Raw genomic sequence first — 24024 nt, forward strand, 5'->3', positions numbered from 1 at the left:
ACAGTTATAAGAAAGGATAAACTACTTACTATAAGATTTCACATTTTGATTGTTACTATATTTATAAAGCATTTAATTCATTTCAAACCCTTTTGCCTTTTGTTGAATAGGAAAAATAAATGTTTTTAAAAAATTCATATATTTTCTAAATATTTGTACTAATGTACTTGAGCTTGTATCCTCAAAGATGAGTACACCTCATCAATTTATAACTATATTTTTTTACCAGAAAGATGAATTCCAAACCTTTCTATAACTATGCAGCATTACCAGTTATTGTGTATTCATTTGGACTATTTAGGCGGAAATCTATATTTTGCCTTCAGGTTCATGAATTAGAATTGACCCCAACCCTGGTATTTGAATATTATGTACAGTTCTTCAGTCCCAGTCCAAAGTTAGGACCTAGGCCACCTTCTCATTCCAGGGTTTTTCTATATTTGGACTATTTTCAACATTGTAGAATAATAGTGAAGACGTCAAAACTGTGAAATAACACATGTGGAATCATGTAGTAACCAAAAAAGTGTTAAACAAAATGTATATTTTATATTTGAGATTCTTCAAAGTAGCCACCCTTTGCCTTGATGACACCTTTGCACACTCTTGGTATTCTCTCAACCAGATTCATGAGGTAGTCACCTGGAATGCATTTCAATTAACAGGTGTGCCTTCTTAAAAGTTAATTTGTGGAATTTCTTTCCTTCTTAATGTGTTCGAACCAATTAGTTGTGTTGTGACATCTTATTAAATTATGTCCAATATTATGGCAAGAACATCTCAAATAAGAAAAGAGAAACGAGAGTCCATCATTACTTTAAGACATGAAGGTCCGTCAACATGGAAAATGTCAAGAACTTTGAATTTTTTTTCAGGTACAGTCGCAAAAACCATCAAGCTCAATGACCAAACTGGCTCTCATGAGGACCGCCACAGGAAAGGAAGACCCGGAGTTATCTCTGCTGCAGAGGATAAGTTCATTAGAGTTACCAGCATCAGAAATTGCAGCCCAAATAAACGCTTCACAGAGTTCAAGTAACAGACACATCTCAACATCAACTGTTCAGAGGAGACTGTGTGAATCAGGCCTTCATGGTCGAATTGCTGCAAAGAAACCACTACTACTAGAAACCACACCACGTTTTTTTTTGGTTACTACATGATTCCATATGTGTTATTTCATAGTGTTGAAGTCTTCAATTTTATTCTACAATGTAGAAAATAGCAAAAAAGAAAGAAAGAAAAACCCTTGAATGAGGAGGTGTGTCCAAACTTTTGACTGGTACTGTATGTTTATTTTTCATACAGTAGTAAGGAGATGTGATTGGATCAGAAATAACAGTAGAAGAATATTCTGAACAGTGAGATCAGAGACACAGAGTTTGATAGAAAGGAGGAATCAAACAGGAGGATAATTACCTGCTGACAGAAAGGGAAACACTGGACGGGGAAGAAAGCCACAAAAGGAGAAAGAAAAGTAGGAATTTGAAAAAGACGGAAAACAGGGATGAATGTATGCAGAGGAGCAAACAGGAATATAAAACGATTGTGGACATGCAGGAAGATGTGTGTTATTCAGGAATAAATAAAGGTTGAATAAATAAATAAAATATTCAGGAGATATTATTTGATTTTAATAGTTATTATAATAAAGTTTTAGGAAATACAAGAAGGTTTAATATAGTAGAAGAATGTTTTAGGTCATACCAGAACGTTTTAGGTCATACCAGAATGTTTTAGGTCATACCAGAATGTTTTAGGTCATACCAGAACGTTTTAGGTCATACCAGAATGTTTTAGGTCATACCAGAACGTTTTAGGTCATACCAGAATGTTTTAGGTCATACCAGAATGTTTTAGGTCATACCAGAACGTTTTAGGTCATACCAGAATGTTTTAGGTCATACCAGAACGTTTTAGGTCATACCAGAATGTTTTAGGTCATACCAGAATGTTTTAGGTCATACCAGAATGTTTTAGGTCATACCAGAACGTGGTTTGTGTCAGTGACTGAATTAGCTAAGAATACAGTAGGTTTACTAGTCTGATAACTAAATAATGCACAAGGATGGATGTAACTATATCCGACATGACATAACTATGACTAATCGTGCTTCAAATAGACCTTCTTGCCACAGTCATCATCTAAATATACCTATAAACGCCACTGTGCATTTCAGGAATCAACTGTAACAAGTCACAGAGTAGCCCACATGTTGAATGGGAATTCGTTTTAAATGTTACGGTATAACTGTTTCCCCGAGAACTAAACAAAACATCTAGTAGAGTCTGGTAATTCCAAGCTGCGTTCAAATACTCTGGGAAATCATTTCCAACACAGAACCTGTGCTTGATGAAAGAAAAGTCCTCCCCCGGGGTCAACCTGGCTCTCCACGCAGGCTAAAGCAAACGCTAAAAAATATATGAAGGATTTGAAATACCATTTGAACCCAGGTCTGGTAAGAGGAGGTCAGGTGATGCCAACCAGAATTCCTGGCATGTCTGAGGAGAACACGGTATTCTAAGACCTCCTAACACTGGATATAGGCCCATCCAGCATCCCTAAATAGCACCGAATCCCCTATATAGTGCACTACTTTTTGGCCACACGCCCATAGGGCTCTGGTTAATAGTAGTGCACTACGTAAGGAATAGGGTGCCGTTTGCTAGCAGCAGCTATGTGTAACTAGTACATTTTTTGTTGTTGTTGTAATGTGTAGACCTGGGTTCAAATACTATTTGACATCTTTTGGATACTTTCAGAGTGTGCCTTAGCTTTGCCCGGAGTGCCAGGTGTCTAGGGGGACTTTTCTATCGATTCCATTAGGACACGCAAGTTCAAATCGAGCACAGATAATGTATTTGGAATGATTGTAAATAGTATTTGAACCCAGGTCTCGTTAATATAGTATAAGACAGCGTTTCTCAAACTCGGGTCCAGCGTACCCCAACGGGTGGACAGTATTGTTTTTGGCTAGCTCTACACAGCTGATTCAAAGAATCAAGCTTGATGATGAGTTCATCAATTGAATCAACTTTGTAGTGGTAGTGCAAAAAATATATATAATGTGCACCCCTTGGGTCCCCAGGACCAAGTTTGGGAAACGCTGGTATGTACATACCTCCTGATACTGGATATAGGCCAGGACTCCAGCTACAATCTCCAGCAGGAAGATACAGAGTAGCAGGAAGAAATACTGTGGGAGAGAGAGAGAGGGGGGGGGGGTAACAGAATAAAATACTATGGTGGGTGAGAACAGAGAGAGAGAGAGAGAGAGAGAGAACAGAGAGAGAGAGAACAGAGAGAGAGAGAACAGAGAGAGAGAGAGAGAGAACAGAGAGAGAGAGAACAGAGAGAGAGAGAAGAGAGAGAGAGAGAAGAGAGAGAGAGAACAGAGAGAGAGAGAGAGAACAGAGAGAGAGAACAGACAGAGAGAACAGAGAGAGTAAACAGAGAGAGAGAGAACAGAGAGAGAGAGAACAGAGAGAGAGAGAGAACAGAGAGAGAGAGAACAGAGAGAGAGAGAACAGAGAGAGAGAGAACAGAGAGAGAGAGAGAGAACAGAGAGAGAGAAGAGAGAGAGAGAGAAGAGGGAGAGAGAACAGATAGAGAGAGAACAGAGAGAGAGAGAGAACAGACAGAGAGAACAGACAGAGAGAACAGAGAGAGTAAACAGAGAGAGAGAGAACAGAGAGAGAGAGAACAGAGAGAGAGAGAGAACAGAGAGAGAGAGAACGGAGAGAGAGAGAACAGAGAGAGAGAGAACAGAGAGAGAGTGAACAGAGGGAGAGAACAGAGAGAGAGAACAGAGAGAGAGAACAGAGAGAGTGAACAGAGAGAGTGAACAGAGAGAGAGAACAGACAGAGAGAACAGAGAGAGAGAACAGAGAGAGAGTACAGAGAGAGAGTACAGAGAGAGAGTACAGAGAGAGAGAACAGAGAGACGAGAGAGAGAGTACAGAGAGAGAGGAGAGAGAGAGAGAGAGAGAGTGGCAGGAAGAAATACTGTGAAGAATGGGGAGGACAAAAAGACATTCCCTCCTAATATAAAACAGACTGTAGTGAGCTGAGGTTGAAAACAACTTCATGTGCCAATATCTGTGTGTAGTAAGGTCATACAGTAAGTGAGCGTGTGCCTTTTGGTAATATTATCTCTCTATCTCTCTCCCTCCCTCTCCTCCAACCCTCCCCCCTCTCCCCACCCCTCTCTCTCTCCCCCTCTCATCTAACCCTCTCCCCACCTATCTCTCTCTCTCTCTCTCCCTCTCCTCTCCTCTCCTCTCCTCTCCTCTAACCCTCTCTCCACCTCTCTCTCCATCTCCTCTAACCATATCCCCCTCTCTCTCTCCCTCTCCTCACCTCTCCCCACCCCTCTCTCTCTCTCTCTCTCTCCTCTAACCCTCTCCCCACTCTCACTCTCACCCTCTCCCCACCTCTCTCTCTCTCTCTCCCCCTCTCCCCACCCCTCTAACTCTCTCCCCCTCTCCTCTAACCCTCTCCCCACCTCTCTCTCCCTCTCCTCTAACCCTCTCCCCACCTCTCTCTCCATCTCCTCTAACCATATCCCCCTCTCTCTCTCCCTCTCTCTCTCCCCCTCTCCCCACCCCTCTCTCTCCCTCTCCTCTAACCCTCTCCCCCTCTCTCTCTCTCACTCTCTCTCTCCCACACCCCTCTCTCTCCCTCCTCTAACTCTCCCCACCTCTCTCTCTCCTCTCCTCTCCTCTAACAATCTCACCACCTCTCTCTCTCCCTCTCCTCTAACCCGCTCTCCACCTCTCTCTCCCTCTCCTCTAACCCTTTCCCCCTCTCTCTCACCCCCTCTCCCCACCCCTCTCTCTCCCTCTCCTCTAACACCCCCCCCCCCTCTCTGTCTCTCAATTCAGTTCAAAGCAAGTTAAAAGGATAAAAAAACTAATAATGAAGTGAACAGTAAATATTACACTCACACAAGTTCTAAAGCAATGAATAGATTTCAAATGTCATATTATATATATATACAGTGTTGAAATGATGTGCAAATAGTTCACGTACATAATTAAAAATAAATAAGCATAAATATGGGTTGTATTTACAATGGTGTTTGGTCTTCACTGGTTGCCCTTTTCTCGTGGCAACAGGTCACAAATCTTGCTGCTGTGATGGCACACTGTGGAATTTCACCCAGTAGATATGGGAGTTTATCAAAATTGGATTTGTTTTCGAATTCTTTGTGGATCTGTGTAATCTGAGGGAAATATGTCTCTCTAATATGGTCATACATTGGGCAGGAGGTTAGGAAGTGCAGCTCAGTTTCCACCTCATTTTGTGGGCAGTCTGCACATAGCATGTCTTCTCTTGAGAGCCATGTCTGCCTACGGCGGCCTTTCTCAATAGCAAGGCTATGCTCACTAAGTCTGTACATAATCAAAGCTAGTTTGCTCTGTTTTTTGTTAATTCTTTCCAATGTGTCAAGTAATTATATTTTTGCTTTCTCATGATTTGGTCGGGTCTAATTGTGTTGCTGTCTCTCTATCTCTCCCTTTTGTCCCTCCTCTCCCCTCTCAATTTCAATTCAATTACATTTAAGGGACTTTACTGACATGGGAAACATATGTTTACATTGCAAAGCAAAGCCCTCTCTCCTCTATAGCCCCTCCTCTCCCCCTACCCCCACTTCTCCCCACCACTTCTCCCCACTCCCCACTCCCCACCTCTTCTCCTCACTCTCCACCTCTTCTCCCCCTACCCACACTTCTCCCCACTCTCCACCTCCTCTCCCCCTACCCCCACTTCTCCCCACTCTCCACCTCCTCTCCCCCTACCCCCACTTCTCCCCACCCCACTCTTGCTCTGTCTCTCCAACCACCATACCGGTGATGCCCCTCATTCCTCTCTCGTGACTCATGCTCCGTATCTAAACTCTTAAAGATACACACACGGCATTATTCTGCGTGATATTTATGACACGTGCATTTCAGACAGTGTATTTTCGTCTGGTTCTGTTTATATCATAGAGGTAGATAGAGGAGTCTAGATGCATATAAACCTGTTTCGGCAAGGACATTGCCATTGAGAGATTCCACCATTTTAAAGTAGTCAACTGGTTGGGGATTACTATGTTTTTCGGAGAAATCAGCCACTTATCAGAGCGTTGTCTTCTTTAAATTGGGTTCCCTATGGTTAGTAAATGGCTTTAAGCTATATCATCGCCAGCTAGTGGCCACAAAATGTCATTACTTGGATTAACTAACACAAGGTGCCATTGGACCACAGGAGTGATGGTTTCTGATAATGGGCCTCTTTACGTAGATATACCATTAAAAAATCAGCCGTTACCATAGTAATTTACAAAATTAACAATGCCTATATTGTATTTCTGATAAATTTGATGTTATTTTAAATGGACAAAAAAAAAAGTGCTTTTCTTTCAAAAAACAAGGACATTTTCCAAGTGACCCCAAACTTTTGAACGGTAGTGTATATATATATGTGTGTGTGTGTGTGTGTGTGTGTGTGTGTGTGTGTGTGTGTGTGTGTGTGTGTGTGTGTGTGTGTGTATATATAGTGTACATACATCCATTACCCCTTTCTTCTGCCTCTGAAAAATGCATTTTTTTTGTGTTTAATTGACAGGAGTTTAGATGTGAACGGATTTTAATGTTTATATTAAATCATTTTGAAAGTAAAGGGTGTTTTTTAATGTTTATAGTAAATCATTTTGAAAGTAAAGGGTGTTTTTTAATATTTCTATTAAATCATTTTGAAAGTAAAGAGTGTTTTTTAATGTTTATATTAAATCATTAATCGTAAAGGGAGTCTCCGAGGGTGTAGAAGAAGCTGTGTGAATGTCATTTCAGGTATATGTGCTGTTTATAAGGTTTAACCAGTGTGGATGTGTACCATTACGTTTGATTGATATCGTGTGTTAGTTAGAGTGTTTCCGGTTTCGAGACACTGTGTCACAACTGCTGATTTGATATAGGGCTTTGTAAATGGATTGATTGGTTGATTGATTGGTTAATTGGTTAGTTGATTGGTTGATTGGTTGGTTGATTGGTTGATTGATTGGAGGATTGGTTGATTGATTGGTTGATTGGTTGATTGATTGGTTGATTGATTGGTTGATTGATTGGTTGGTTGATTGGTTGATTGATTGGTTGATTGATTGGTTGATTGATTGGTTGATTGATTGATCAGAGGATTGGTTGATTGATTGGTTGATTGGTTGTTTGCATGGTTGATCGGAGGATTGGTTGATTGATTGGTTGATTGGTTGGTTGATTGATTGATTGGTTGATTGGTTGGTTGGTTGATTGGTTGATCGGAGGATTGGTTGATTGGTTGATTGATTGGTTGATTGATTGGTTGATTGATTGGTTGATTGATTGGTTGATTGGTTGATTGATTGATCGGAGGATCACCACTATTAGCAGACTCCTCATCTCCTTGAGGGTGGCACAGCAGCCTACGATCCCAGTGAAGACAACGATAGCCCCGGCAGCTATGAGGATGTAGGCAGAGGCAGAGTAGAAGGTGGAGTTGAGGAGGCTGATGTAGTCACTCTTCTCTACGAGGGTCCACACCCCCACCGCCATCATCACTCCACCTGCCAGCTGAAAGAGGACACGCACACGCGCACACACACACACACACACGCGCACACACACACACACACAGCAGGGGAATTCAAAACCACTCAATTCAATTCCCTTTCAAATCAATTCCATTAAATTAAATTATTTCAATTCAGAACACAGACAATTTTCAATAGCATGATAACTAGTAGATTCCTAGCACCAATCAAATACAGGCAGTAGGAGACTATCAGTCGCTGACAGGTTAGAGACTTAACGGTTTATATTATTTCAGGTTCATTTAGTGTACAGACATGCAAAGGGTTAAACCTGTCTATAGAATCTACTGCTTTGTTATAACATATAGGACAAGTTAAGCAACATTTCTGCCCCCCAAAAAAGATGTTGTTCTGCCAGACAGACAGACAGACAGACAGACAGACAGACAGACAGACAGACAGACAGACAGGCAGGCTGACAGACAGGCAGACAGACAAACAGACATAGCAGATAGACAGACAGACAGACAGACAGACAGACATAGCAGATAGACAGGTCAATAGTAGACAGACAGACAGACTCACCCAGAAGCAAAGGTTAAAGGTCAATAGTAGACAGACAGGCAGACTCACCCAGAATCAAAGGTTAAAGGTCAATAGTAGACAGACAGGCAGACTCACCCAGAATAGAAGGTTAAAGGTCAATAGTAGACAGACAGACAGACAGGCAGACTGACCCAGAAGCAAAGGTTAAAGGTCAATAGTAGACAGACAGACAGGCAGACTGACCCAGAAGCAAAGGTTAAAGGTCAATAGTAGACAGACAGACAGGCAGACTCACCCAGAAGCAAAGGTTAAAGGTCAATAGTAGACAGACAGAGACTCACCCAGAAGCAAAGGTTAAAGGTCAATAGTAGACAGACAGACAGGCAGACTCACCCAGAAGAAAAGGTTAAAGGTCAATAGTAGACAGACAGACAGACCCACCCAGAAGCAAAGGTTAAAGGTCAATAGTAGACAGACAGGCAGACTCACCCAGAAGCAAAGGTTAAAGGCCAATAGTAGACAGACAGGCATACTCACCCAGAAGAGAAGATTAAAGGTCAATAGCAGATATTTCAGACAAATCATCCCACATGTGTTTTTCTCATCATATGTCTCCATCCTGAAAACAAGAGAACACAGACGTGTTATTTTTAAGATTGTTGGTCTAAATAGTAATATATTTATTTAATATATATATTTTCTGTAAGTTTGGTCTTTTTAGTAAATAGAATTTATAAAAGTATTAAACGCAACAATTTCAAAGATTATTCCGTAGTTTCAGTTCAGTTCATATAATGAAGTCAGTCAATTGAAATAAATTCTTTAGGCCCAAATCGCTGGATTTTAAAGTGACTGGGAATACAGATATGCATCTGTTGGTCACAGATACCTTCTTTTAATGGGTCGTGGAACCAGTGAGTATCTGTGTGAACATTTGCCTCATGCAGCTTGGCACAGAGTTAATCAGGCTGTTGATTGTGGTCTGTATAATGTTGTCCCACTCCTCTTCAACGGCTGTGCGAAGTTACTGGATATTGGTGGGAACTGAAACACGCTGTCGTACACGTCGATCCAGAGCATCCCACACATGCTCAGTGGGTGACAGGTCTGGTGAGTATGCAGGCCATGGAAAAACTGGGACATTTTCAGCTTCCAGGAATTGTGTCCAGATCCTTACGACATGGGGCCGTGCATTATCACGCTGAAACACGAGGTGATGGCGGCGGATGAATGGCACGACAATGGGCCCTCAGGATCTCATCACGGTATCTCTATGCATTCAAATTGCCATCAATAAAATGCAATTGTGTTCGTTGTCCGTAGCTTATGCCTGCCCCATACCATAACCCCACTGCCACCATGGGGCACTTTGTTCACAACGTTGACATTGCCCACCCGACGCCATACACGTTCGTTTTCTGCGGTTGTGACGCCAGTTGGACAAATTCTCAAAAACAATGTTGGAGGCGGCTTATGGTAGAGAAATTAACATTCAATTCTCTGACAACAGCTTGGGTGGACATTCCTGAAGTCAGCATGCCAATTGCACGCTGCCTCAACTTGAGATATCTTTGGCATTGTGTCGTGTGACAAAAATGCTCACTTTTATTGCCATCACTCATGGGGGTGGTGGTGGAGAAGCCAGCAGAAAATACAGAGAGTAGGGGTTGGTCATGTTCTCTAGTTACGCCGTGATTGGCTCAGTGTTCTGTCACTCATGGGGGACACCGCGTCACCGCAAAATCTACAGGGAGAGCTAGGCAGTTCAAGCCCGCTTGGGTGCTGCCATAGAGTTACATTAGAAGTGCCCATCCAAGAAGGCTCAAGGTCATTGGCCACAGATAAAATTATGTCACATCATGTTATATCTACAGGTAGCTTTGATTGGACTGATCATGTCAACATCATACTTTCACAATCTGAGCTACCAGTCACCATGAAGCACGTCGTCAATCTACTGGCAAATCCTTTTCAATCCCTGTCATATGAAGAGAGATTATAGATAAAACGTATCGGTGCTCATCGGCCATTGGACAAAAACATTACTCATTAATCCAGAGAATGACAGACTTTGATGATGAAATTTGCCCACAGAAAAGGACCGCCATGCCACCTTCCTGTTCAAGTGAGCACAGCACAAGAAGGTGAGTGCAAAAATGCTGCTGCATAAATGATGTAATATGCCAGGGAGATATGTATACTGTAGCTAAGAAAGTAATACTAAGTGAATGTTGTGTAGTAAGCTGTTAGTAGCCCATGTTACTCAACCTAACAATTTGGTCCTTTCCCCCCTCATAACTTACTCTACTGTTCTGACTTGGTGGTGCACATGAAGCCTATAGCCTGGTTTAGAGAAACGTCAGGAACAACTAGATCAAGGTACTGCTCGACAGGAACAACTAGATCCAGGTACTGCTGCTGACAGGAACAACTAGATCCAGGTACTGCTGCTGACAGGAACAACTAGATCCAGGTACTGCTGCTGACAGGAACAACTAGATCCAGGTACTGCTCTTGACAGGAACAACTAGATCCAGGTACTGACAGGAACAACTAGATCCAGGTACTGCTGCAGGTACTGATGCTGATAGGAACAACTAGATCCAGGTACTGATGCAGACAGGAACAACTAGATCCAGGTACTGACAGGAACAACTAGATCCAGGTACTGACAGGAACAACTAGACCCAGGTACTGACAGGAACAACTAGATCCAGGTACTGACAGGAACAACTAGATCCAGGTACTGATGCAGACAGAAACAACTAGATCCAGGTACTGATGCAGACAGGAACAACTAGATCCAGGTACTGACAGGAACAACTAGATCCAGGTACTGATGTAGACAGGAACAACTAGATCCAGGTACTGATGCAGACAGGAACAAATAGATCCAGGTACTGCTGCTGACAGGAACAACTAGATCCAGGTACTGATGCAGACAGGAACAACTAGATCCAGGTACTGCTGCAGACAGGAACAACTAGATCCAGGTACTGACAGGAACAACTAGATCCAGGTACTGACAGGAACAACTAGATCCAGGTACTGATGAAGACAGGAACAACTAGATCCAGGTACTGATGAAGACAGGAACAACTAGATCCAGGTACTGATGCAGACAGGAACAACTAGATCCAGGTACTGATGCAGACAGGAACAACTAGATCCAGGTACTGACAGGAACAACTAGATCCAGGTACTGATGAAGACAGGAACAACTAGATCCAGGTACTGATGAAGACAGGAACAACTAGATCCAGGTACTGATGCAGACAGGAACAACTAGATCCAGGTACTGATGCAGACAGGAACAACTAGATCCAGGTACTGACAGGAACAACTAGATCCAGGTACTGACAGGAACAACTAGATCCAGGTACTGATGCAGACAGGAACAACTAGATCCAGGTACTGCTGCTGACAGGTACAACTAGATCCAGGTATTGCTGCTGACAGGAACAACTAGATCCAGGTACTGATGCAGACAGGAACAACTAGATCCAGGTACAGACAGGAACAACTAGTATCCAAAAAACAAACGTACAAACTACACACAAGAAAATACAGCCGACTGATCTGTCTTGAACTAGTTGTGAGGTTTTCTACGCTTGTTTGTTATTCCGGCTCTTGAGCCTTCTTAGGCAATGGTTCACTATGTCAGATAGGTTGTGTCAGCTTAGACTTAGCAATATCGGGGCATTGAGACATCACGTAGCATCAACGAGTCGTCAGTCGATGTGTCTGTTCAAATGATCAAAATAACGTAGTCTTAATGTCAGAGGAGACGGGACACAAAAACAAAAATCCAACACGACACGTACCGACCTATCATCTTCTCAACGCGGTCTGCAGTTTAACTGAAACTGTAAACGTCAGTCGAAACAATATCCCGTCACACTTCACTAAGTCATATCATGTAACTGTAAACCACCCTCCTGTCACGGGAAAACGTCCCGTGCCTCTTTGTCATCTCTCTATGAGTAGAAGCAGAAACACTGTTTGATCTCTGAACTGTACATACTGTACTATACTGTGTCTGAACTGTACCTACTGTACTATACTGTATCTGAACTGTACATACTGTACTATACTGTATCTGAACTGTACTATACTGTATCTGAACTGTACTGTACTATACTGTATCTGAACTGTACTGTACTGTATCTGAACTGTACTATACTGTATCTGAACTGTACATACTGTACTATACTGTATCTGAACTGTACATACTGTACTATACTGTATCTGAACTGTACAAACTGCACTATACTGTATCTGAACTGTACATACTGTACTATACTGTATCTGAACTGTACTATACTGTATCTGAACTGTACATACTGTACTATACTGTACATACTGTACTATTCTGTATCTGAACTGTACATACTGTACTATACTGTATCTGAACTGTACTATACTGTATCTGAACTATACTGTATCTGAACTGTGCATACTGTACTATACTGTATCTGAACTGTACAAACTGTACTATACTGTATCTGAACTGTATCTGAACTGTACTATACTGTATCTGAACTGTATCTGAACTGTTCTATACTGTATCTGAACTGTATCTGAACTGTACTATACTGTATCTGAACTGTACATACTGTACTATACTGTATCTGAACTGTACATACTGTACTATACTGTATCTGAACTGTACATACTGTACTATACTGTATCTGAACTGTACTATACTGTATCTGAACTGTACTATACTGTATCTGAACTGTACATACTGTACTATAGTGTATCTGAACTGTACATACTGTACTATACTGTATCTGAACTGTACTATACTGTATCTGAACTGTACTATACTGTACTATACTGTATCTGAACTGTACTATACTGTATCTGAACTGTACATACTGTACTATACTGTATCTGAACTGTACTATACTGTATCTGAACTGTACTATACTGTACTATACTGTATCTGAACTGTACTATACTGTATCTGAACTGTACATACTGTACTATACTGTATCTGAACTGTACTATACTGTATCTGAACTGTACTATACTGTATCTGAACTGTATCTGAACTGTACTATACTGTATCTGAACTGTACTGTACTATAGTGTACTATACTGTATCTGAACTGTACTATACTGTATCTGAACTGTACTATACTTTATCTGAACTGTACATACTGTACTACACTGTATCTTAACTGTACTGTACTATACTGTATCTGAACTGTACATATAGATATTTGGTTAGATAGTTATGTTGATACTGTAAATGTGTATATCCTCTGTATATTTGTCCACTGTTCATTCTCCTACAGCTCTATGTTCATTCTCCTACAACTCTATGTTGATTCTCCTACAACTCTATGTTCATTCTCCTACAACTCTATGTTCATTCTCCTACAACTCTATGTTCATTCTCCTACAACACTATGTTCATTCTCCTACAACTCTATGTTCATTCTCCTACAACTCTATGTTCATTCTCCTACAACTCTATGTTCATTCTCCTACAACTCTATGTTCATTCTCCTACAACTCTATGTTCATTCTCCTACAACTCTATGTTCATTCTCCTACAACTCTATGTTCATTCTCCTACAACTCTATGTTCATTCTCCTACAACTCTATGTTCATTCTCCTACAACTCTATGTTAATTCTCCTACAACTCTATGTTCATTCTCCTACAACTCTATGTTAATTCTCCTACAACTCTATGTTAATTCTCCTACAACTCTATGTTAATTCTCCTACAACTCTATGTTAATTCTCCTACAACTCTATGTTCATTCTCCTACAACTCTATGTTAATTCTCCTACAACTCTATGTTAATTCTCCTACAACTCTATTTTCATTCTCCCACAGCACTATGTTCATTTGATCTATTTTGTATATAATTTATGTAAACTGTGTGTAAATTCCTGTCTGTCTCTAAATGCCTGTCTATCTCTAGCAGCAACACACCACGTCACATTCTGACTATGTCCGTGTCCTTGGTGGTTCGGAAGTAAAAAGTGAAGACTCCTACCTGAACTCAAACTGCGAATCCTCCTCACCCCTCCGGAGGTAAACAGTCTTACCAGAGACTGTGAAATGTTCCGCTCTCTACTCCACTGTCACGGCGGTGGTACTGTAACGTCTGTCTGTCTGCCTGCTCTCCGTGAAGGTTATGAGCAACAGGCTGAGCTCGCAACTGACACTCTGATATAAGCTCCTGCTCTGCCATGCCTTTAACCTGCCGTGCCCCTTTTAGCAGAGAGGTAAGACAAGGAGAAAGCAGAGAGGTAAGACAAGGAGACAGCAGATAGGTAAGACAAGGAGACAGCAGAGAGGTAAGACAAGGAGACAGCAGAGAGGTAAGACAAGGAGACAGCAGAGAGGTAAGACAAGCCGACGGCAGAGAGGTAAGACAAGGAGACAGAAGAGAGGTAAGACAAGGAGACAGCAGAGAGGTAAGACAAGGCGACAGCAGAGAGGTAAGACAAGGAGACAGAAGAGAGGTAAGACAAGGAGACAGCAGAGAGTTAAGCCAAGGCGACAGCAGAGAGGTAAGACAAGCCGACGGCAGAGAGGTAAGACAATGTTGACAGTAGAGAGGTAAGACAAGGAGTCGGCAGAGAGGTAAGACAAGGAGAGAGCAGAGAGGTAAGACAAGGAGACGGCAGAGAGGTAAGACAAGGTTGACAGTAGAGAGGTAAGACAAGGAGACAGCAGAGACGTAAGACAAGGAGACAGCAGAGAGATAAGGCAAGCCGAAGGCAGAGAGGTAAGACAAGCCGACGGGAGAGAGGTAAGACAATCCGACGGGAGAGAGGTAAGACAAGGCGACAGCAGAGAGGTAAGACAAGGAGACAGCAGAGAGATAAGACAAGGTCGACAGTAGATAGGTAAGACAAGGAGACAGCAGAGAGGTAAGACAAGGAGACAGCAGAGAGGTAAGACAAGCTGACGGCAGAGAGGTAAGACAAGGAGACAGAAGAGAGGTAAGACAAGGAGACAGCAGAGAGGTAAGACAAGGCGACAGCAGAGAGGTAAGACAAGGAGGCAGAAGAGAGGTAAGACAAGGAGACAGCAGAGAGTTAAGCCAAGGCGACAGCAGAGAGGTAAGACAAGCCGACGGCAGAGAGGTAAGACAAGGTCGACAGTAGAGAGGTAAGACAAGGAGTCGGCAGAGAGGTAAGACAAGGAGAGAGCAGAGAGGTAAGACAAGGACACGGCAGAGAGGTAAGACAAGGAAACGGGAGAGAGGTAATACAAGCCGACGGGAGAGAGGTAAGACAAGCCGACGGGAGAGAGGTAAGACAAGGCGATAGCAGAGAGGTAAGACAAGGAGACAGCAGAGAGATAAGACAAGCCGAAGGCAGAGAGGTAAGACAAGGTCGACAGTAGATAGGTAAGACAAGGAGACAGCAGAGAGGTAAGACAAGGAGACAGCAGAGAGATAAGACAGGCCGAAGGCAGAGAGGTAAGACAAGGTCGACAGTAGAGAGGTAAGACAAGGAGACAACAGAGACGTAAGACAAGGAGACAGCAGAGAGATAAGACAAGCCGAAGGCAGAGAGGTAAGACAAGCCGACGGGAGAGAGGTCAGACAAGGAGACAGCAGAGAGGTAAGACAAGGAGCGAGCAGAGAGGTAAGACAAGGAGAAAGGAGAGAGGTAAGACAAGGAGACAGCAGAGAGGTAAGACAAGGAGACAGCAGAGAGGTAAGACAAGCCGACGGCATAGAAGTAAGTTAAGGAGACAGCAGAGATGTAAGACAAGGAGACAGCAGAGAGGTAAGACAAGGAGTCAGCAGAGAGGTAAGACAAGGAGAAGCAGAGAGGTAAGACAAGGAGACAGCAGAGAGGTAAGTCAAGCCGACGGCAGAGAGGTAATTACTACCAGACAGTTACCACCACCAGACTGTTACCACCACCAGACAGTTACCACCACCAGACTGTTACCACCACCAGACTGTTACCACCACCAGGCTGTTACCACCAGACTGTTACCACCACCAGACTGTTACCACCACCAGGCTGTTACCACCACCAGGCTGTTACCACCAGACTGTTACCACCACCAGACTGTTACCACCACCAGACTGTTACCACCACCAGGCTGTTACCACCAGACTGTTACCACCACCAGACTGTTACCACCACCAGACAGTTACCACCACCAGACTGTTACCACCAGACTGTTACCACCAGACAGTTACCACCAGACTGTTACCACCACCAGACTGTTACCACCAGACAGTTACCACCAGACTGTTACCACCACCAGACTGTTACCACCAGAATGTTACCACCACCAGACTGTTACCACCACCAGGCTGTTACCACCACCAGACAGTTACCACCACCAGACAGTTACCACCAGACTGTTACCACCAGACTGTTACCACCACCAGACTGTTACCACCAGACTGTTACCACCACCAGACTGTTACCACCAGACTGTTACCACCACCAGACTGTTACCACCACCAGACTGTTACCACCAGACTGTTACCACCAGACTGTTACCACCAGACAGTTACCACCAGACAGTTACCGCCAGACAGTTACCGCCAGACAGTTACCACCACCAGACAGTTACCACCATCAGACTGTTACCACCACCAGACAGTTACCACCACCAGACAGTTACCACCACCAGACAGTTACCACCACCAGATAGTTACCACCAGACAGTTACCACCAGTAGACTGATACCACCAGTAGACTGTTACAACCAGTAGACCGTTACCACCACCAGACTGTTACCAACAGACTGTTACCACCAGACAGTTACCACCAGACTGTTACCACCACCAGACTGTTACCACCAGACTGTTACCACCAGACAGTTACCACCACCAGACTGTTACCACCACCAGACTGTTACCACCAGTATACTGTTACCACCACCAGACTGTTACCACCATCAGGCTGTTACCACCAGACTGTTACCACCACCAGACTGTTACCACCACCAGACTGTTACCACCACCAGGCTGTTACCACCAGACTGTTACCACCACCAGACTGTTACCACCACCAGACTGTTACCACCACCAGACAGTTACCACCACCAGACAGTTACCACCAGACAGTTACCACCAGACTGTTACCACCACCAGACTGTTACCACCAGACTGTTACCACCAGAATGTTACCACCACCAGACTGTTACCACCAGACTGTTACCACCAGACTGTTACCACCACCAGACTGTTACCACCACCAGGCTGTTACCACCACCAGACAGTTACCACCACCAGACAGTTACCACCACCAGACAGTTACCACCAGACTGTTACCACCACCAGACTGTTACCACCAGACTGTTACCACCACCAGACTGTTACCACCAGACTGTTACCACCACCAGACTGTTACCACCACCAGACTGTTACCACCAGACTGTTACCACCAGACAGTTACCACCAGACAGTTACCACCAGACAGTTACCACCAGACAGTTACCACCACCAGACAGTTACCACCATCAGACTGTTACCACCACCAGACAGTTACCACCACCAGATAGTTACCACCAGACAGTTACCACCAGTAGACTGTTACCACCAGTAGACTGTTACAACCAGTAGACCGTTACCACCACCAGACTGTTACCACCAGACTGTTACCACCCGTCTGTTACCACCAGGCTGTTACCACCAGACTTTTACCACCACCAGACTGTTACCACCACCAGACTGTTACCACCAGACTGTTACCACCACCAGACTGTTACCACCACCAGACTGTTACCACCAGACTGTTACCACCAGACTGTTACCACCACCAGACTGTTACCACCACCAGACTGTTACCACCACCAGACTGTTACCACCAGACTGTTAACACCAGCAGACTGTTGCCACCACCAGACTGTTACCACCAGACTGTTACCACCAGACTGTTACCACCAGACTGTTACCACCACCAGACTGTTACCACCAGACTGTTACCACCAGACAGTTACCACCACCAGTCTGTTACCACCACCAGACTGTTACCACCACCAGACTGTTACCACCAGACTGTTACCACCACCAGACTGTTACCACCACCAGACTGTTACCACCACCAGACTGTTACCACCACCAGACTGTTACCACCACCAGACTGTTACCACCAGACTGTTACCACCAGCAGACTGTTGCCACCACCAGACTGTTACCACCAGACTGTTACCACCAGACTGTTACCACCAGACTGTTACCACCAGACTGTTACCACCAGACAGTTACCACCACCAGTCTGTTACCACCACCAGACTGTTACCACCACCAGACTGTTACCACCAGACTGTTACCACCACCAGACTGTTACCACCACCAGACTGTTACCACCACCAGACTGTTACCACCACCAGACTGTTACCACCACCAGACTGTTACCACCAGACTGTTACCACCAGCAGACTGTTGCCACCACCAGACTGTTACCACCAGACTGTTACCACCAGACTGTTACCACCAGACTGTTACCACCACCAGACTGTTACCACCAGACTGTTACCACCAGACTGTTACCACCACCAGTCTGTTACCACCACCAGACAGTTACCACCACCAGACTGTTACCACCAGACTGTTACCACCCAACTGTTACCACCCAACTGTTACCACCAGACTGTTACCACCACCAGACTGTTACCACCAGACTGTTACCACCCAACTGTTAACACCTGACTGTTACCACCACCAGACTGTTACCACCAGACAGTTACCACCAGTAGACTGTTACCACCACCAGACTGTTACCACCACCAGACTGTTACCACCAGACTGTTACCACCAGACTGTTACCACCACTAGACTGTTACCACCACCAGACTGTTACCACCACCAGACTGTTACCACCACCAGACTGTTACCACCAGTAGACTGTTACCACCACCAGACTGTTACCACCACCAGACTGTTACCACCACCAGACAGTTACCACCAGACTGTTACCACCACCAGGCTGTTACCAACAGACTGTTACCACCACCAGACTGTTACCACCAGACTGTTACCACCACCAGACTGTTACCACCAGATTGTTACCACCAGACTGTTACCACCACCAGACTGTTACCACCAGACTGTTACCACCAGACTGTTACCACCAGACTGTTACCACCAGACTGTTACCACCACCAGACTGTTACCACCACCAGACTGTTACCACCAGACTGTTACCACCACCCGTCTGTTACCAACACCAGACTGTTACCACCACCAGACTGTTACCACCAGACAGTTACCACCACCAGACTGTTACCACCACCAGACTGTTACCACCACCAGACTGTTACCACCACCAGACAGTTACCACCTGACAGTTACCACCAGTAGACTGTTACCGCCAGTAGACTGTTACCACCAGTAGACTGTTACCACCAGTAGACTGTTACCACCAGTAGACCGTTACCACCACCAGACTGTTACCACCAGACTGTTACCACCACCAGACTGTTACCACCACCAGACTGTTGCCACCAGACTGTTAACACCAGTAGACTGTTACCACCACCAGACTGTTACCACCAGACTGTTACCACCACCAGACTGTTACCACCACCAGACTGTTACCACCAGTAGACTGTTACCACCACCAGACTGTTACCACCAGACTGTTACCACCACCAGACTGTTACCACCACCAGACTGTTACCACCAGTAGACTGTTACCACCACCAGACTGTTACCACCACCAGACTGTTACCACCAGACTGTTACCACCACCAGACTGTTACCACCACCAGACTGTTACCACCAGTAGACTGTTACCACCACCAGACTGTTAACACCAGACTGTTACCACCACCAGACTGTTACCACCACCAGACTGTTACCACCAGACTGTTAACACCAGTAGACTGTTACCACCACCAGACTGTTACCACCACCAGACTGTTACCACCAGACTGTTACCACCACCAGACTGTTACCACCACCAGACTGTTACCACCAGTAGACTGTTACCACCACCAGACTGTTACACCAGACTGTTACCACCAGACTGTTACCACCAGTAGACTGTTACCACCAGTAGACCGTTACCACCAGTAGACCGTTACAACCAGTAGACCGTTACCACCACCAGACTGTTACCACCAGACTGTTACCACCCGACTGTTACCACCAGACTGTTACCACCACACTGTTACCATCACCAAACTGTTACCACCACCAGACTGTTACCACCACCAGACTGTTACCACCACCAGACTGTTACCACCACCAGACTGTTACCACCACCAGACTGTTACCACCACCAGACTGTTACCACCACCAGACAGTTACCACCACCAGACTGTTACCACCACCAGACTGTTACCACCACCAGACTGTTACCACCACCAGGCTGTTACCACCAGACTGTTACCACCACCAGACTGTTACCACCAACCAGACTGTTACCACCACCAGACTGTTACCACCACCAGACTGTTACCACCAGACTGTTAACACCAGTAGACTGTTACCACCACCAGACTGTTACCACCACCAGACTGTTACCACCAGACTGTTACCACCACCAGACAGTTACCACCACCAGACTGTTACCACCAGACTGTTACCACCAGACAGTTACCACCAGACTGTTACCACCACCAGACTGTTACCACCAGACAGTTACCACCAGACTGTTACCACCACCAGACTGTTACCACCAGAATGTTACCACCACCAGACTGTTACCACCACCAGGCTGTTACCACCACCAGACAGTTACCACCACCAGACAGTTACCACCAGACTGTTACCACCAGACTGTTACCACCACCAGACTGTTACCACCAGACTGTTACCACCACCAGACTGTTACCACCAGACTGTTACCACCAGACTGTTACCACCACCAGACTGTTACCACCACCAGACTGTTACCACCAGACTGTTACCACCAGACAGTTACCACCAGACAGTTACCGCCAGACAGTTACCGCCAGACAGTTACCACCACCAGACAGTTACCACCATCAGACTGTTACCACCACCAGACAGTTACCAACACCAGACAGTTACCACCACCAGATAGTTACCACCAGACAGTTACCACCAGTAGACTGTTACCACCAGTAGACTGTTACAACCAGTAGACCGTTACCACCACCAGACTGTTACCACCAGACTGTTACCACCAGACAGTTACCACCAGACTGTTACCACCACCAGACTGTTACCACCAGACTGTTACCACCAGACAGTTACCACCACCAGACTGTTACCACCACCAGACTGTTACCACCAGTATACTGTTACCACCACCAGACTGTTACCACCACCAGGCTGTTACCACCAGACTGTTACCACCACCAGACTGTTACCACCACCAGACTGTTACCACCACCAGGCTGTTACCACCAGACTGTTACCACCACCAGACTGTTACCACCACCAGACAGTTACCACCACCAGACAGTTACCACCACCAGACAGTTACCACCAGACAGTTACCACCAGACTGTTACCACCACCAGACTGTTACCACCAGAATGTTACCACCACCAGACTGTTACCACCAGACTGTTACCACCAGTAGACTGTTACCACCAGTAGACTGTTACCACCACCAGACTGTTACCACCACCAGGCTGTTACCACCACCAGACAGTTACCACCACCAGACAGTTACCACCACCAGACAGTTACCACCAGACTGTTACCACCACCAGACTGTTACCACCAGACTGTTACCACCACCAGACTGTTACAACCAGACTGTTACCACCACCAGACTGTTACCAACACCAGACTGTTACCACCAGACAGTTACCACCAGACAGTTACCACCATCAGACTGTTACCACCACCAGACAGTTACCACCACCAGACAGTTACCACCACCAGACAGTTACCACCACCAGATAGTTACCACCAGACAGTTACAACCAGTAGACCGTTACCACCACCAGACTGTTACCACCAGACTGTTACCACCCGTCTGTTACCACCAGACTGTTACCACCAGACTTTTACCACCACCAGACTGTTACCACCACCAGACTGTTACCACCAGACTGTTACCACCACCAGACTGTTACCACCACCAGACTGTTACCACAAGACTGTTACCACAAGACTGTTACCACCAGACTGTTACCACCACCAGACTGTTGCCACCAGACTTTTAACACCAGTAGACTGTTACCACCACCAGACTGTTACCACCAGACTGTTACCACCACCAGACTGTTACCACCACCAGATTGTTACCACCAGTAGACTGTTACCACCACCAGACTGTTACCACCAGACTGTTACCACCACCAGACTGTTACCACCACCAGACTGTTACCACCACCAGACTGTTACCATCACCAAACTGTTACCACCACCAGACTGTTACCACCAGACTGTTACCACCACCAGACTGTTACCACCAGTAGACTGTTACCACCACCAGACTGTTACCACCACCAGACTATTACCACCACCAGACTGTTACCACCACCAGACTGTTACCACCACCAGACTGTTACCAACAGACTTTTACCACCACCAGACTGTTACCACCACCAGACTGTTACCACCACCAGACTGTTACCACCACCAGACTGTTACCACCACCAGACTGTTACCACCAGACTGTTAACACCACCAGACTGGTACCACCACCAGACTGTTACCACCACCAGACTGTTACCACTAGATTGTTACCACCAGACTGTTACCACCACACTGTTACCACCACCAGACTGTTACCACCACCAGACAGTTACCACCAGACTGTTACCACCAGACAGTTACCACCACCAGTCTGTTACCACCACCAGACTGTTACCACCAGACAGTTACCACCAGACAGTTACCACCAGTAGACTGTTACCACCAGTAGACTGTTACAACCAGTAGACCGATACCACCACCAGACTGTTACCACCACCAGACTGTTACCACCACCAGACTGTTACCACCACCAGACTGTTACCACCAGACTGTTACCACCACCAGACTGTTACCACCAGACTGTTACCACCACCAGACTGTTACCACCACCAGACTGTTACCACCAGTAGACTGTTACCACCACCAGACTGTTACCACCAGACTGTTACCATCAGACTGTTACCACCAGTAGACTGTTACCACCAGTAGACCGTTACAACCAGTAGACCGTTACCACCACCAGACTGTTACCACCAGACTGTTACCACCCGACTGTTACCACCAGACTGTTACCACCACACTGTTACCATCACCAAACTGTTACCACCACCAGACTGTTACCACCACCAGACTGTTACCACCACCAGACTGTTACCACCACCAGACTGTTACCACCACCAGACTGTTACCACCACCAGACTGTTACCACCACCAGACTGTTACCACCAGACTGTTACCACCACCAGACTGGTACCACCACCAGACTGTTACCACCACCAGACTGTTACCACTAGATTGTTACCACCAGACTGTTACCACCACACTGTTACCACCACCAGACTGTTACCACCACCAGACTGTTACCACCAGACTGTTACCACCACCAGTCTGTTACCACCACCAGACTGTTACCACCACCAGACTGTTACCACCAGACTGTTACCACCACCAGACTGTTACCACCAGACTTTTACCACCACCAGACTGTTACCACCAGTAGACTGTTACCACCACCAGACTGTTACCACCAGACTGTTACCACCAGACTGTTACCACCAGTAGACTGTTACCACCAGTAGACCGTTACAACCAGTAGACCGTTACCACCACCAGACTGTTACCACCCGACTGTTACCACCACACTGTTACCATCACCAAACTGTTACCACCACCAGACTGTTACCACCACCAGACTGTTACCACCACCTTACCACCACCAGACTGTTACCACCACCAGACTGTTACCACCACCAGACTGTTACCACCACCAGACTGTTACCACCACCAGACTGTTACCACCACCAGACTGTTACCACCACCAGACAGTTACCACCACCAGACTTTTACCACCACCAG

General features: G+C 45.4%; 1 protein-coding gene across 4 annotated transcripts in view; it reads right to left on the reverse strand.

Annotated features, from left to right (window-relative positions):
- Window positions 1–14450, reverse strand: part of LOC139406300 (CD151 antigen-like) — a 32209-nt gene extending 17759 nt beyond the window's left edge. The window contains exons 1-5 of one of the 4 annotated variants that reach the window (XM_071148764.1): window positions 14116–14311; window positions 8637–8718; window positions 7402–7593; window positions 3123–3197; window positions 1420–1440 (exon numbers count right to left, since the gene is read on the reverse strand). In XM_071148764.1, coding sequence (XP_071004865.1) covers window positions 1420–1440; window positions 3123–3197; window positions 7402–7593; window positions 8637–8717 — 369 coding nt within the window. In that variant the 5' untranslated portion in view covers window position 8718; window positions 14116–14311. Of the gene's footprint in view, window positions 1–1419; window positions 1441–3122; window positions 3198–7401; window positions 7594–8636; window positions 8719–10402; window positions 11844–14115 lie in introns of those variants that run through there. The other 3 variants (XM_071148765.1, XM_071148766.1, XM_071148767.1) reach the window with 3 other exon arrangements.
- Window positions 14451–24024: the final 9574 nt, after the last annotated feature.

Source organism: Oncorhynchus clarkii, chromosome 4 (assembly GCF_045791955.1).
Source record: "Oncorhynchus clarkii lewisi isolate Uvic-CL-2024 chromosome 4, UVic_Ocla_1.0, whole genome shotgun sequence".
In the NCBI taxonomy this organism is placed as follows: domain Eukaryota; kingdom Metazoa; phylum Chordata; class Actinopteri; order Salmoniformes; family Salmonidae; genus Oncorhynchus; species Oncorhynchus clarkii.